Below are 14,441 nucleotides of genomic sequence, written 5' to 3'. Positions count from 1 at the left end.
CCGAATTTTGCATATATTCGCACATTCGCCGGTGTGTAAGGACCTTAAGAATGCCAAATTGTGATCACCTCAACACGTCATCGGGACAGGGATTGAACGGGTGACCTCCGGACTCATAGGCTGCCTTTTTTCTCATTGAGCTAGATGTATAGTAGCCCTGGTAGTGTCTGTTGATATATGTGTCTTTCCGTCCCTGATGGACCAAGCCTCTCTTTTGCTAACTACTCTAGATCACTGGTTCCCTAACCATCTACCGATAGAGAAATTGTACGTCTCCTCGGAACCGAAACTGGTGAAAGTAGCCAATCTACAAGCTCAGAAACACGTTGCTATCTGAAAAGTTGTGAGATTGTAGTTCGGCTATTTTCACAATGAAGTATGTCATACATTGAAAAAACATACTCTCAAACTAGAAAAAGTGCTCCTCGGAGCACAAGTCTCCGCCAGGTCAGGTAGGTTATTATGGCCTCCTTGTGGGGCTATAATAGGCCAATGTGAAAAGGGTGCCATTTATTCCTAGGCCGTGCACAGCAATCGGACACTGCATGCATGATTTGAGGCATTTTGTTCTAAAATGTGTTTTGCTAAATTTGACCTGCTGGTGGCGCTATAACAGGCCAATGTTAAAAGGGTGGCATTTGTTCCTCAACGTAGTGCAAATGTGCATTCAAAGTTTCACCGCAATCGGACGCTGCGTTCATGATTTGCTGCATTTTGTTCAAAACGGGCCACTCCTGCAAACATTACATGTCAATGTTAGCCAATCAGGATGGAATATGAAAAATCAAACAGATCCGTCTTGATCACATGACTATAGAGATCATGTGTACCGATTTGCGTGAAATTTGGATCAAATCTGAAGGCTTAATATCAAAAAATGTGTTTTACATAAGTCTGCCTCCTGGTGGCGCTATAAAAGGCAAATGTGAAAAATGCAGGGCAAAGGTTTTTCCTTGGCCTCTAAAGAGTGTGCATACAAAGTTTTACACTGATCGGTTATAGGTAAAAACACGAATCGGCCTGTTACAGCGCCACCATGAGGCTGATTTGAACATTTTCAAATGGCATTTCTTCCCCGGCCTAATGGGAATGTGTGTGCAAAATTTCACGGAAATTGCATGCTGTTTTCATGATTTGAGGCATTTTGTTCGAAACGGAGTACTCCTGCAAACTTTGAGAGACAATTTTTGCCAATCAGGATGGAATATGAAAAATCTGAAATGAGCCGTTTCTTTTAATGACTATAGAGATACTGTGTACCGATTTGGGGGATTTTTGGCCAAAATATGTAGGAGTACTGTTCAAAAATGTGTTTTGCACAAATCGGCCTCCTGGTGGCGCTATAAAAAGCCCATGTGAAAAGATTGGAGCAGAGGTTCTGCTCTGTTATCCAGGGAGTGTGTGTGCACAGTTTCGCTGCGATCAAGCCAACGGTGCCAGAGATTAGCTGTCCACAAAATGACAGAATGACGGACGGACACACACACACACACACACACACACGGACGGACAAGGGGTAAAACATACTCTCTCGCCATGCCTTTCGGCCTGGCGGAGACAACAAGCTCAGTGCTTAATGAGTCTTCCAGTTTAGTAGACCTTGTATTGTGAATGTGTACTTCCATGTACTGATGTTCTCATGTCTTACTAAATAAAGTACATCAATCAATCAATCAAACCCCACCATAGATTTGTGTTGTTAAAATGTTTCAAAACATATTCCACACATTGTTCAAATTTTTTATCAAAAAAAAAAAAGCAGATCTACAAGCTCACAACGCGTTGCATCACGACGCGTTGTGAACTTGTAGATCGGCTATTTTCAAATAACCAACGTAACGTATTATGTTTAAAGGGTGAAGGGCTCGCTTTTGGGCTTGTTTTCATAGAGCTGGTGGCTTGTTTCTCTCGCAAAACCTGGCAACGCTGATTGCCATACGTACACTGTTATGGCCACTCTGGTGTCTAAGTGAAAGATGTCTACATGTATCCTTCTTGCACAGTAAACTATCACCATGGTACAATACAATCATCAGGGTAGCAGCCAGGGGTCGGTAGTGGAGCTTCTTCCTGCAACGTGGATCGGAAGGAATTGCCATAATTGTGCTTAGCCGATTATAGCTAGCAGCTCCCTTGCTAATCGGGTTTCAACAAGCAGAACTCTGATCGCTGTTGGACTAGATTCGCGGTAATGACTTTTCGTCTGGTTGTTTGATGGGGATTTTAAGGATCATGATGCCTCACAAGTTTCAGCTTCTGGCTGTGTTGGCATTTGGAGTGGCGATGTTTCTAATTGAGAACCAGATCCACAAACTGGAGGAGTCCAGAGACAAACTAGGTAAGATGACAACCACCAGGCAGCAACAGATAGCCTGGTAGGGGTGTTGGTAAACAAACGATGTTTCCTTATCCTTCCTAAAATGACTTGATGTCAGTGGTGGAAAAATAAATTTAAGTAAAAGTATGAATACTGCAATGTAGAAATAAAAACATTATTTGAGTAAAAGTAAAAATATTATTTGAGTACAAAAGTATTGGCATAAAAATGTACTTAATGTACCAGAAGTAAAAGTACTCATTATGCAGAATGTCCCATTTCACAAGTATTCCCCCCCCAAAAAAAATATTTTGAAAATGGCAGATCTACAAGCTTGTTACGATGCATCGCACTGTGACGTCGTGATTTGATCGATTTTTACATTTTTTTGACATCTACGAGTCTTTAGTGACCCCCCCCCCAGAGTGCCCTGGACTTTCACCAGTAAAGCCCGTACTTCTCCGTACACGTACACGTACAAAAAATAAAAAATAAGGTGCTTACCTGGTTGCCCGAAATGTTAACTAGCGGACCGGAGTCGTTGTGCAATGTATTAGTCCGTATCTTTCAATAATGAAGTGTTTCAATCCCGTCTGTGGCCTATTCTGTCGGAAGTTCCCAATGGGCGTTAGTGACGGGGCGCATCCGGTGAAAGCCGGAATGACACTCAATGTAAACAAGAAGTAAACGAGGGGGGGAAATGACGTTCGACCATAGACGGGATGAAAATACATATCTATTGAAAAATATGGACTAATACATTGCACAAAGACTCCGGACCGTGAGTTAACATTTGGGCCAACCGGGTAAGCACCTTATATTTTGCATTTGTACATGTACGGAGAAGTACGGGCTTTATTGGTGAAAGTCCAGGGCACTCTGGGTGGTGGTCGCTAAGACTCGTAGATAAGAATGCCAAAATCGATTAAATACATCTACGATAGTCTTGATCTAAAGGCTACTCTAGACCATATGTTTATTCACCTGCTTAACCTTCTGCTTTCCTGAAATTATTGAATTTTACAAGAACGTGCTAGCCTTGATCACTGTTGTTGATGTTTACAAAAATAAAGAAAGGAAGAATCAGTGCCTTTTAGTTTGTTGTGTTCTACACACAAAGTAATCATCAGAGCTGCTGTCTGGTGGTCACATACCTGGCTCATGGATTGTATGTCAAACATTTTGGGGGACATAATTATTTGACAACCTTCCTTCCCTAGCATCAATTAACTAATATCATGCGTGCTGATTTTGCAGTTATTTAAAAGCCATGAAGTCGAATGTCCAGATGCTCACTACTTTGTTCCATTAGGATGGAGTTTGTCTATTTTCTTGGATTACTGGAATTAGTTTAGGAGGAGTTCCAATGGGTGATGTTATGATCTGTTCATTCATGAACAATGTGCACAAAGATGCTATGCACACCAGGTCCTTGTAGTGGTGCTGGCTCATGGCAGAAATATCTCAAGGTAAACTGTCAAAAGACAATTGTCTTTTGACAATTTACCTTGAGACTGTTCATGAACAATACCAGTTAGTGCTGGGAAATATGGACAACATCAAATATCACACAATTTTTCTCCAGCGATATTGTGGGGATGACTATTAGTGCTTTCACACAATATTAACGCAATGAGATTTTTGGTAAAGAAATCATTCAGTAATTTTATAATAACTACAGTAAGTGGGTAAAGGCAAATAAGTCACATTACTGCAATGCAGACTTTAAAAGCAGGAAAATACATCACTTAATGCTATATCACAGTATCTACTCCCATAATGCCCAGCCCTAAATACCTGGGCCACCTTTTGTGAGGTTGTGTGAGGTGCTGCAACAACTGAAATGTAAGCATTAGATGTTCCTGAGATGTATGTTTTGCACATCACACCACAAAACATCAGTGTAAAGCAGTGGTACCCAACTGTGTGCAGAGGCACAGTCACTGGAGAGTCAGGAGACGAGTCCAGTTTCACCGTATTATTGCAATATACAACTATACACATTTTGTAATTCATTTGTAAACACTAATTTTGTAAACTCCAATAGCGTAAACAGTATTGTAATTGACTTTTATCAGTATTTTGTGCGCTCTCATTTCCTAATATAGAGGCAAATTCTATAAATATATATATTTTAACCACTTGGTCTCCCTATTTTGGGCATGTTATAGGCCAATAATTTTACATTTACATTTTTGTATTATTTATTTTAAAATGATTTTCCACAAAGTTTCTAAAATAGCTTGCATAACAGAGTTAAAAGCTCACAGTGCATTGCAGTGTGTCCTATTATGTTTTCCGGCCTGTAGAAAGAGAATGTGACATCACAGATCACACCATTGAAAGTAATAGCTGAAAACCTTCCAAGTTGGCAAACTTTATGGACAGGGTGGGGCGGTCGCCCATTCTAAATTGGCTATTGGCCAACTCTGCTGCAGCATCTGCATGGCGTCAATGTGAAAATGCATCGCCGCCAGATACGTTGTAATTAATTCATAATTTGAAGTGAACATGAACATATCGACCATTTGCTCTGAGGGTGCACTGTAGTAGCCTGGCACTGTAGTGAACACAGCATTGCATATAATCAAAACGTTTTAACATCGATCGACACATTCAATCACAATTGGCTATTCCTTTAAGTGTGATCTGCTCTTTGTCTGTAGTGAAATGAGAATTCAGTTTGTTTGTGACATGAATGGATGTCTTCACCCATACACAATTACCTTCATTTGGGGCAAGGAAGAACGTATTAACTTTTCACATAGGTTGCCCAAAACTGGGTGTGGTGGTGGCCGAGGATTCTCACAAAACAAACACGCTTCACACAACACCATGAATCTTTGTGTGACTATCGGAAAACTCTAAATACAACATACATCATAGGTGTGCAATCAACTCAATCGTTCATAGCTAAAATGATCATTTCGATAACTTTGTGTCATCATAATTATTACTCTTGATGATTTGGAGTAAAATGTTATTGCACTTTACATTTGACATCAACATCTTAACCATTTTCTAGTCCAACTTGCATCCTATTGTCATGAACTCTTCTGCCACCCATGTCCGTTTGAGGTTTCTGCTCTCAACATGGACTTCTTATGCAGTCAGGAGCCAACACCCACTCAACAAGCCCATACCTGTAATTGGCCCCCATTAGAGTGGCAGTAGCGGGGGAAAAAGAAGTGGAAAGAACACTTGTAATTAAGCCTCTTCTCCTGAATATTATCATCAAAGGCTTAATCACCTGCAAATATGCTATCTCTTTGTGAAGAAGCAGGGCTGTTTAGCTAATTAAGGCATGCTAACATGATACCCTCATTTGTGTGATGAGCCAGACACGACCCACAGCCCCCATCTACTATTTTCAGGTTTGTTCTTTGTGCTCGTCGTAACAAAGATTGAACCCGTAATTACTGAGACATTCAGGCAGCATTCACACGACACACCCAAGCTGCGGGGAGACGCCTACGTATGGCTTCAAATGGTTCCATACATGACTGGAACTTGCGTGCCACGGCGTTAGGAGGGCTAGTCCAAAGTGGGAATAAGCAACATGTGATTCATTATTTATGTATATGTATTATATGTATATGTGTGTGTATATATATTTATATATATACACATACATACATACATACATACACTGTATGTGTATATATATTATGTATTATATGCACTCACAAGTACTCATAACACAAAGCAAACGACTTTTGCTTTGGTCACATCTAAAGTATCAAGTGAAGTGAAAAAAAATCTATGCAAGCACAACACAAAATGTTTCTGCCTACACCTCCAGGAATGTCATTACTTTACTTAAAGTAATACTAGGTAACGTTTTCAACAAAACTAAAGTTAAATTGTATATCTTTTGCGAGTGGCAAAAGTTTCACAACACCCACTCCGTGAATTTCACCCCCGGAAGCCTTTTATTTATATATTTTCTATTGAACGTGTACGGAGGGGACTTTCCCGGGAAAATGACGTTCCTGGCCAACGTCATGACGTCGTGGCCGACGTCCTCAGGAACTACCGCAACGGTTTCCTGTTTGGCCAGGAACTACCACGCTATTAACAAAAAGGAACCTCACGCTGATTTTAAGATAATGTAGGATTGGGAGATCGAAAAAGAACAGAAAAAGAAAGCACAGCTCATGGTAACTAATGCTCCACTGGCTAAGAGAAACGATCCGTAGATAGTATAAAACAATTAAAAGATCGCTTTTTGAAACGCTTCCGGCTTCCGGTGAAAACGAATGGAATTCTGGGTAATCGAGGACTAGGGAAATTGTATGCAGTGACGGTAGTGACCAGCAGAGGTTGCTAAAAATCGTTTTTTGTGATTTTGCATTGTACAACTTTAAAGCACCCTATGACCACTTTAACAGTATTTTAACAGACTCCATATATTGAAGGATTAACACACTGTACTCCTCGGTGTTGCCATTAACGTTCAGCATCTCCTTTCCTAGAACAAACCATTGCCAGACACGAGGTGGCTGAAGTGGAACAGAGACGCATAGAAGACGGTGGGCAAGAGTCGCCGTCGCCCCTGGCCGCAGAAGACGATGTTGTCATAATCTATAACCGGGTGCCCAAGACTGCCAGCACCTCCTTCACTAACATAGCCTATGACCTGTGTGGGAAGAACCACTTCCACGTCCTGCACATCAACACGACCAAAAACAACCCTGTCATGTCTTTACAAGACCAGGTAATTCAACCAAATACACAAGTCTTTGTTACCCAAGCTGTGCTACTCATACGCTGATTTGGCGGTGCTCAGGATCGAACTCGGAACCTTCGGATTCAAAGACAAGCTCTATTGATTGATTGCAATTAATCAAATTTTGCATTTAAAAACATTCATTCATAGTCAAACTCTACCAACTCTAATTTGATCCACAAATGTAAATGTGTTTAGTCTGTTTGACAGTCAAATGTCTGTTTTAGACTTTAAAATAAAAACGGTAGATTTTAAATGAACTATGAATTGAAACAACAGAGAATGTGACAGTATATGGATTTCAAGCAGTCTTCGTCTACATATTTATGTAAGGTTGAGCAGAATACATTTATTTTTAATGAGCATTCCCTCACCTTGAACTCTCCTCCCTTCACATTCTGTATACGCCGCTCTTTGATCTAGAAACTATTTTGGGGGGAAATGTTTAGTGGGAATCAAAGTCCACTGGGTGTGTTAATAAGATTGTCCTTGCCTTTGGGTAAGTTAATGGAGGAAATTCCTTGGGAGCACGAGGAACAGCAACTTTGGTGCAGGTGTTGGCAAGCATTAAAGAAAACATGGTTTTCAGACCCTACCCATCCTGTCAAAGCCACAGACAATATACATGCCACTCACTGACTGGCACACATCGTTGAACCGTTGCTCTCTGTGTATTTGTATTCTTGTCAACATGACTTAGGAGGACACATGGTGTATAAGCCCTGCAGCTATGCTAGTGTTATTTTTGGCTGCTAGTGCCAGGTAATATCCTGTCTGCCATCTCACATCAATCTCCTCTTTCCATCTTGGAAAACACTCTTTCTTTTGTACATGATACAAGGTCCACTGGCACGCGGTTTGAGGCAATAGTTATATGCTATATTGTCAAAGCTGCGCCCATTTAGCTACAGGAGAATTCAAATATGCTCTGTGTTATGTTCCATTCTTTCCTTCAGCTTGACCAAAAATGTGTGAAAGTTTGTTAAAATGTGTCTTTAAGAAAAATCGTATCTCTGGAGCAGCTGAGTGCTTGTCAGAGGTAAAGAGCAATTGGTTGAGGCAGTCTGTTGCTCCATAGATATAGGCCTATTGTTTGTTACGAAAGCATATTGTTAGTGATTTGAATTTGGGACCTTTTGTTATATTTCTGATTGAAAGATAGTGCAGACTTGTGCCTAAAACAGCGAATGCAGACTCTCCAGTACTATTTAAACACACACACACACACACACACACACACACACACTCACACTCACACTCACACACAGCTTCATCCAATTGAAGCTTCATGGAAATTCAGTTACATATTCAGTATGTAGACATGGACTGGTGAATAACCTTTCCATACATGTATTAACCACTTAAGCCCTATATATTTTGTCGTATGACAAATGGCAAAAATAGCCGATCTACAAGTTTGTAGCTCCGCTGTTTTTGGTATGTAAAAAATATATATTATTCTTCGATTTTTTAAAAACCTTTTCACTTTTATTTAAAAATTCTTTTGAAACTTTTCACCTATATTGACATGTCCAAAATAGTGACGGCAGGTTAAAAATGGATACATACAAACAAATTGTTGAGAAACAATAGTTCAGCAGTCTATACTTCATTCTCACTTGCATGCATCCAGGTAAAAGAAACCTTTATACAGTCAGTTCCAGTACTTTTTACCCGTACTGACTTGGAATTGTTTCCCTGCAGCAACCTAATTAGTTTCCATTATCTTTGTCTCCAGGTGCGGTTTGTCAGGAACGTCACCTCCTGGAGAGAGATGAAGCCAGGCTTCTACCACGGCCATGTGGCTTATCTGGACTTCTCAAAGTGAGGCCCTTCATTTCCTTGTAATGCTGTTAATATCCAAATTGGTTACAAGCACTTAGCGAGGCAGATAAAACCGGTCCGGTGTTGATTCCTAATGTGTGTTTTTGCTGTCGATAAACACTGTTGCCAGCCCACTCTCTGCTTGATATTATCATTTAAACGGTCAGGGGTAATTACCCTGATGGTGGTCGCTAGGCTCTTCTGTGAGAAGTCTCATTCTTCTCAGATGGCAGACACCTCTGTCGCTGATGGTGAAACGATTATCAGGTGCACTGCGGTACAACGGCAACCTTGGCTCTTCTGACACCCCAAGCCACAGTGTAGCATAACACTGTCATTGACATAGCTAAATATCACACAGTCTTCATTAGTTCCACTGTGGGGTAGATGAACCAGGAGACCACTGTTGTTATACACCTGATCCACTCGATGGCAACGTAACAGTAATGACTCATTTGTCTTTTTTTTAAAGGTATGGGGTGAAGGGTAAGCCCATGTACATAAACGTGGTACGGGATCCAATAGAGCGCCTGGTGTCATACTACTACTTCCTGAGATTTGGAGACGACTACAGGCCCGGCCTCCGACGAAGGAAACAGGGTGACAAAAAGGTCTTTACTCTTAGCTCACATTTTTGACGGATGCTTAATTAGATTTTGATTGTTTATTTTGATCCACATCAACAGTATCACAAAACCACACACTGTAATTTAAAAAAAATAAAAAATAATGAATGTAATTTCTTTCTAAGCCAGCTGTACTGATGCGGTCTACATAACATAGTTCCATAAACACCGTGCAGCACATTGAAATAGAGTGTTTATTTTTGTGTTTCAGACGTTTGATGAGTGTGTGGCTTCAGGTGGTTCTGACTGCGCCCCTGAAAAGCTCTGGCTTCAGATTCCCTTCATCTGTGGCCACCATTCAGAGTGCTGGTGAGTATCTGTCCTGAACCACTCACTGTCCTACTGCACTGGAAGCTCCTTTAACCACATGAACCCTAGCGTCCCTATTCTGTGGTCAACATTCTGCAAAAATAGCAGATCTACAAGCTGGCAAGGTGTTGTGGCATAGTGTTTCGGGGCTATTTTCAGCAAAGAAACTTGATCTACTGTGTGGAAAAACGAGCAGACCAAGCATAGAACCTTGGGGGACCCGGGTGAACAAAGTATAGGGTTTAAGCGTTAAAAAAGTGCTTGCTTGTTCAACAATCTCCCTGCTTATGGTCATTCCTCGTTGCATCTCTGTATGCTGAGTTAAAGCCCATTTATACTTGACGTTAAATACATGTGCAGATACTTCTGTCTCTGCCTTCATTTTGGCTGTCTTTGTGCTAATTTTCTGCAAGCTTACGGATGCAAAAATTACATATCCGCAAGGTGCAGTAGCCTCTTGCGTTCTGAACATGTACATAACATTCACATGTTTATGGGCCTTTAAGTGTACAATGCTGCTTTGTGATGTAGGAACGTGGGCAGCAGATGGGCGCTGGAGCAGGCCAAGTATAATCTGGTGAATGAGTACTTGTTGGTTGGAGTGACTGAGGAGTTGGAGGACTTCATCATGATACTGGAGGCAGCACTTCCTCGCTTCTTCAAAGGAGCCACGGAGCTCTACCGAACAGGTACAGTGTCTACTGCAGTGGTTCTCATACCTTGTCATTTCAAGGACCCCCGGTCTGGTTTACCTTTGGCCAGTGGTTCCCAAACTTTTTAGCTCGAGTCCCTGGGACCCAAACTAGTGAAAATCGCTGATCTACAAGCTCACAACGCATCGCTATGTGACGCGTTGTGAGCTTGTAGATCTGCTATTTTTTATGAATGTATGAATTTATATAAATGAGATATTTTCTTGCGACCCAAACATGGGTCCCAACCCAGTGTTTGGGAAACATTGCATTAGACCACGGACCCCCATAACTCTGAGAGTGTACAAATGGGAACAAATTTGGTTCCATTTGTACGCTCTCTGACTTACAGACCTGTAAGGGACCAAACTATCAATAATTTAGCTGGGGACCTGGACCCCCCACTATGAGAACCACTGGTGCAAGCACAGTATGCAGCTCTGTGGGGTCTGTTACCTGTCATGTCCAGCTGTTACACATTATGTAATGGTAGTTTTATGAGTTACAAAGAAATATAATGCAGTGTTTTTACAAATTAGGCAATATTATTAGTTATTTTTAACACATTACTTTCGGAAACAAAAACATTCATGCACACTAATGACCATTCACTTGATTCTTCACAATATACTCCGTTCACCAATAGAGGGTGCTGTAACTTGTTGTTTGTGTTTCATCATGACTTCAGGCTGCTAAAAGAGCATTACATTATAGTGGTATTCTATATTTAATTTAGCCTCGCCTCTAATATTTAAAGGGGTCGTAACTCGTAAGTGGTATTTTTGTTAAAATAAGTGTTAAAATATCTCTATATTCCGATCAGCAATCATTGCTATATAGTGTTTGTTCAGTAACATGAGTCTCCCCATCTATCCAGCTCTTTAGTAAACAGAAAATAAAACTTTACACATCAGGATAACATTTTATGGTATCACCATCTGTATAGTATCCCGACCCATACAGGATAAACAAATGAGATTGGAAGTGATGAAAGAGAGAAAGAAATGTATTTCTTACTTCAACATTGTGCTTAAACACGCTGGCAGATACAAAGATGCAAAGCAGCATAATCTGTTGCAGAGTTTCTGTTTAATTGTCGTGCAATGAGCTCATTGACGTCACCAAGCGTGAATCAGCAAGAAAGAAAAATATAAAGGAAAATAAAGCCTGGGGTTGAAAAGAACACGGAACTAGCTGACAGAAAAACACATCCCCCCCATTACAAGCAGGAATTGTGTGGAGAGCAAAGGTGAGTGGAAATGGTTAAACAACACTTTGTCGTTTTGTAGCTGAAGTTGAAGCCAATTCAACTTGGATTTGTAGCTTTGTATCTGTTGTCACTTTTGTAGCAGCTACAAATGTTGCATTGAAAATGAATGGTAGACTGTAGCTTTTTATCTGCCAGTGTGAACAAGGAATTGGTATTTTTACACTTAATTGTAGGGTGTTTTTTGAAGGCTAACCCAAAACTAATATAACACATTACATATAAAGTAACATTGCAACACAACTTATGACTTATTACTTTTATTACCCTATCCTGCCAATCTGCAGTACCATGACATCGCCTCCCTGACAGTCACAGACTCATTATACACATTATGCTGTGTGTTTTTCCCAGGGAAGAAGTCCCATCTTCGGAAGACCACCGAAAAGAAGCCCCCCGCCAAAGAGTCGATAGCCAAGCTGCAGCAGTCTGACATCTGGAAAATGGAAAATGAATTTTATGAGTTTGCACTGGAGCAGTTCCAATTTGTCCGTGCCCACGCTGTCAGGGAAAAGGACGGAGAACTCTACGTCCTGGCACAGAGCTTCTTCTATGAAAAGATCTACCCCAAAGTCAACTAAGGAGAGGCCGGGGAAAAAAATGTGATGTGGCCTAAGGCCTGATTTATACGTTGTTGCACATCAGTGTCGCCCGCCAGTGTCGCCCGCCGAAAATAGCAGATCTAAAAGCTCATGTGTCGTGATGCATTGTGAGCTTAAGCCTTGTAGATCTGCTATTTTTTGGCATAAGCCTCACATGGACCATGTAAAGACTAGACGCAGTCATACACACTGGAGGAAGAGGGAAAGGATTCCAGGTCATGTTCATTTCGGGGCAATCTTTGCTGGGATCATTGGCCCTCAAGCAGAGAACTTCTCCCGAAGCCTCAAAAGACAAAAGACCCCTGGTGCAGTGGAGACCTAATGAACATCAGACTCTGGTCCTCAATGAAAAGCATTGCATTGTGGCCTGTTGGATGCGACACTGAACAGAGATTTTTTTATGATGACATAATGGCATGATAATGGATTTGGGAATTGATACACTGACATGAGCCCAATTGAATTCTAAAGAAAATATTTGTTAAAGTTGGATATTGCATGTCTGGTGCAGCTGCTGGGTTTCTATTCAGACCTGGGTAAAATAGCACATTGTAACCTGTAACACAAAGTTAATCAAGTATCGCTTAATTTATCTTGTGTTTAAAAATGATGTTCAATTGGGAGATTTAACCTGGACTATTTCAAATATTACAAAACCACATTCAGATGGGTTTTTGCCCAGGTCTGCTCCTATCACGTGTGAAAGGGAACGTGTTGTTCGACAATTTGAACTATGTTGACTTGAGGAAGCACTTTGTATCATCTTGTTTTCAGCATTATTTGTACAGTTTAGATGCAATGTTTACAGACTATGGAATACATGGTCATAGTCCAGAAGAGGAACAGCAGAGCTGTATACTTTATTTACCTTCAGTACATTGGACCAAAATACTAGAGAAAGAAATGGAATACATGTCACATCCTTTGGTGTGTGACATGAAAGATATGTCATTTTGTATCCCACTGAGATATTCTCACTTTTTAAGATACATATTATCAGTATTTTAACACAGAGCAATTTGTGCATCCTTCAGTATCTTTTGTATAACATAATACAAAATATCTTTTTGTTATTATTGCTACTTTTTTATTTTTTATATCTGTAACTTGCAATCATATAAAATATGTATTGCCATGTTTCGGTGCTAGATCTTTTATCAGGTAAAATATCTTAAAACAAACTGAATTATTTGATCACGAATGCATTGGATGTTTGAATACAGGGTTTGTCAGTCATTTGTGAGTTTTGATTTAAATTCATATTTGGTCACAGGGTAAGGGTCCTGTTCAGCTGAGAAAGACAAAAGTGGGAATTAGACATGATAGTGCCTTCATCATAAGTCACAACACGTAGGAAACCTAATGCAGGTACATTTTATCAGGGTTGAATACCTCCTCTGGTCATTAATTTGGATCACCGGTCAGGATATGTTTTTATCCCTGCTTCTGGTCGAGCTGAATACAATTCATGCATTTCCTTTCCTTTTGGGAATTGTAAACTGTTTAATGTTTACGTTTGATATGTTAATTACATTAACATTAGCATCCATCATTTTCAAAAATGTTCTCTAAATACAGGTAATGGCAGATCTACAAGCTCACAACATGTAGAGAGCTTGTAGATCATACATTTTTGTTGCTGATTTGTCAGACAAAAGTGTACATCGCTAGAGAGAAAAATGCTTCTCTTTTTGTATCCGTATTCTCTTGGCATCAATTACTGTTTTCTTTCCCAATCATGTTTTTAATTCTATGCAACAAACTTGACCATAAACACTGAACTGCAAGTGACATGTTGTGTTTATTCATTTCATTGCATACAGTGAGTGTACACTATACAGACAACTGTTGTGTCCATATAATTGCAGTAGCGTGTTTGCTTATTACATTTGTTAGGACCAGTGTTTAAAGCAGCACTATGCAACTTTCCTCTTCTACCCCGAATTTGAACCTGGTTTCCTACTTGCTTGCTGCTGCTGCTACTTGCTGATTTAGTTTTTTTTACCATTGAGCTATTAGAGCCGGCCTGCTTGCTCAGGGGATAAATTGAATCTTGACCATCAGCTACAAATTTC

The 14,441-nt window shown here is 40.4% G+C and overlaps 1 protein-coding gene across 1 annotated transcript; it reads left to right on the top strand.

Annotated features, from left to right (window-relative positions):
• Positions 1 to 1,938: 1,938 nt before the first annotated feature.
• hs2st1b (heparan sulfate 2-O-sulfotransferase 1b) lies at positions 1,939 to 14,157 on the top strand. The gene is made up of 7 exons (XM_080431055.1): positions 1,939 to 2,338; positions 6,793 to 7,034; positions 8,785 to 8,870; positions 9,343 to 9,481; positions 9,708 to 9,805; positions 10,337 to 10,494; positions 12,119 to 14,157. Exons 1-7 carry the CDS (start codon positions 2,215 to 2,217, stop codon positions 12,343 to 12,345), a joined length of 1,074 nt encoding a protein of 357 aa, XP_080287181.1. The 5' UTR covers positions 1,939 to 2,214; the 3' UTR covers positions 12,346 to 14,157.
• The last annotated feature ends 284 nt before the right edge of the window (positions 14,158 to 14,441 follow it).

The sequence above is a fragment of the Gymnoscopelus braueri genome (assembly GCF_963280865.1).
Source record: "Gymnoscopelus braueri genome assembly, chromosome: 6".
NCBI lineage: Eukaryota > Metazoa > Chordata > Actinopteri > Myctophiformes > Myctophidae > Gymnoscopelus > Gymnoscopelus braueri.
The sequence above is the reverse complement of the archived record's forward strand: the minus strand, read 5'-3'. Positions and strand labels throughout refer to the sequence as shown.

What these genes read in the sequence shown, in the direction of transcription:
- hs2st1b (XM_080431055.1), top strand. Translation starts at nt 2,215, where the DNA reads ATGGGGATTTTAAGGATCATGATGCCTCACAAGTTTCAGCTTCTGGCT. An exon ending in TCATGTCTTTACAAGACCAG is followed by an intron (nt 7,035 to 8,784) that starts GTAATTCAACCA and finishes CTTTGTCTCCAG; the next exon opens with GTGCGGTTTGTCAGGAACGT. An exon ending in GCTTATCTGGACTTCTCAAA is followed by an intron (nt 8,871 to 9,342) that starts GTGAGGCCCTTC and finishes TTTTTTTTAAAG; the next exon opens with GTATGGGGTGAAGGGTAAGC.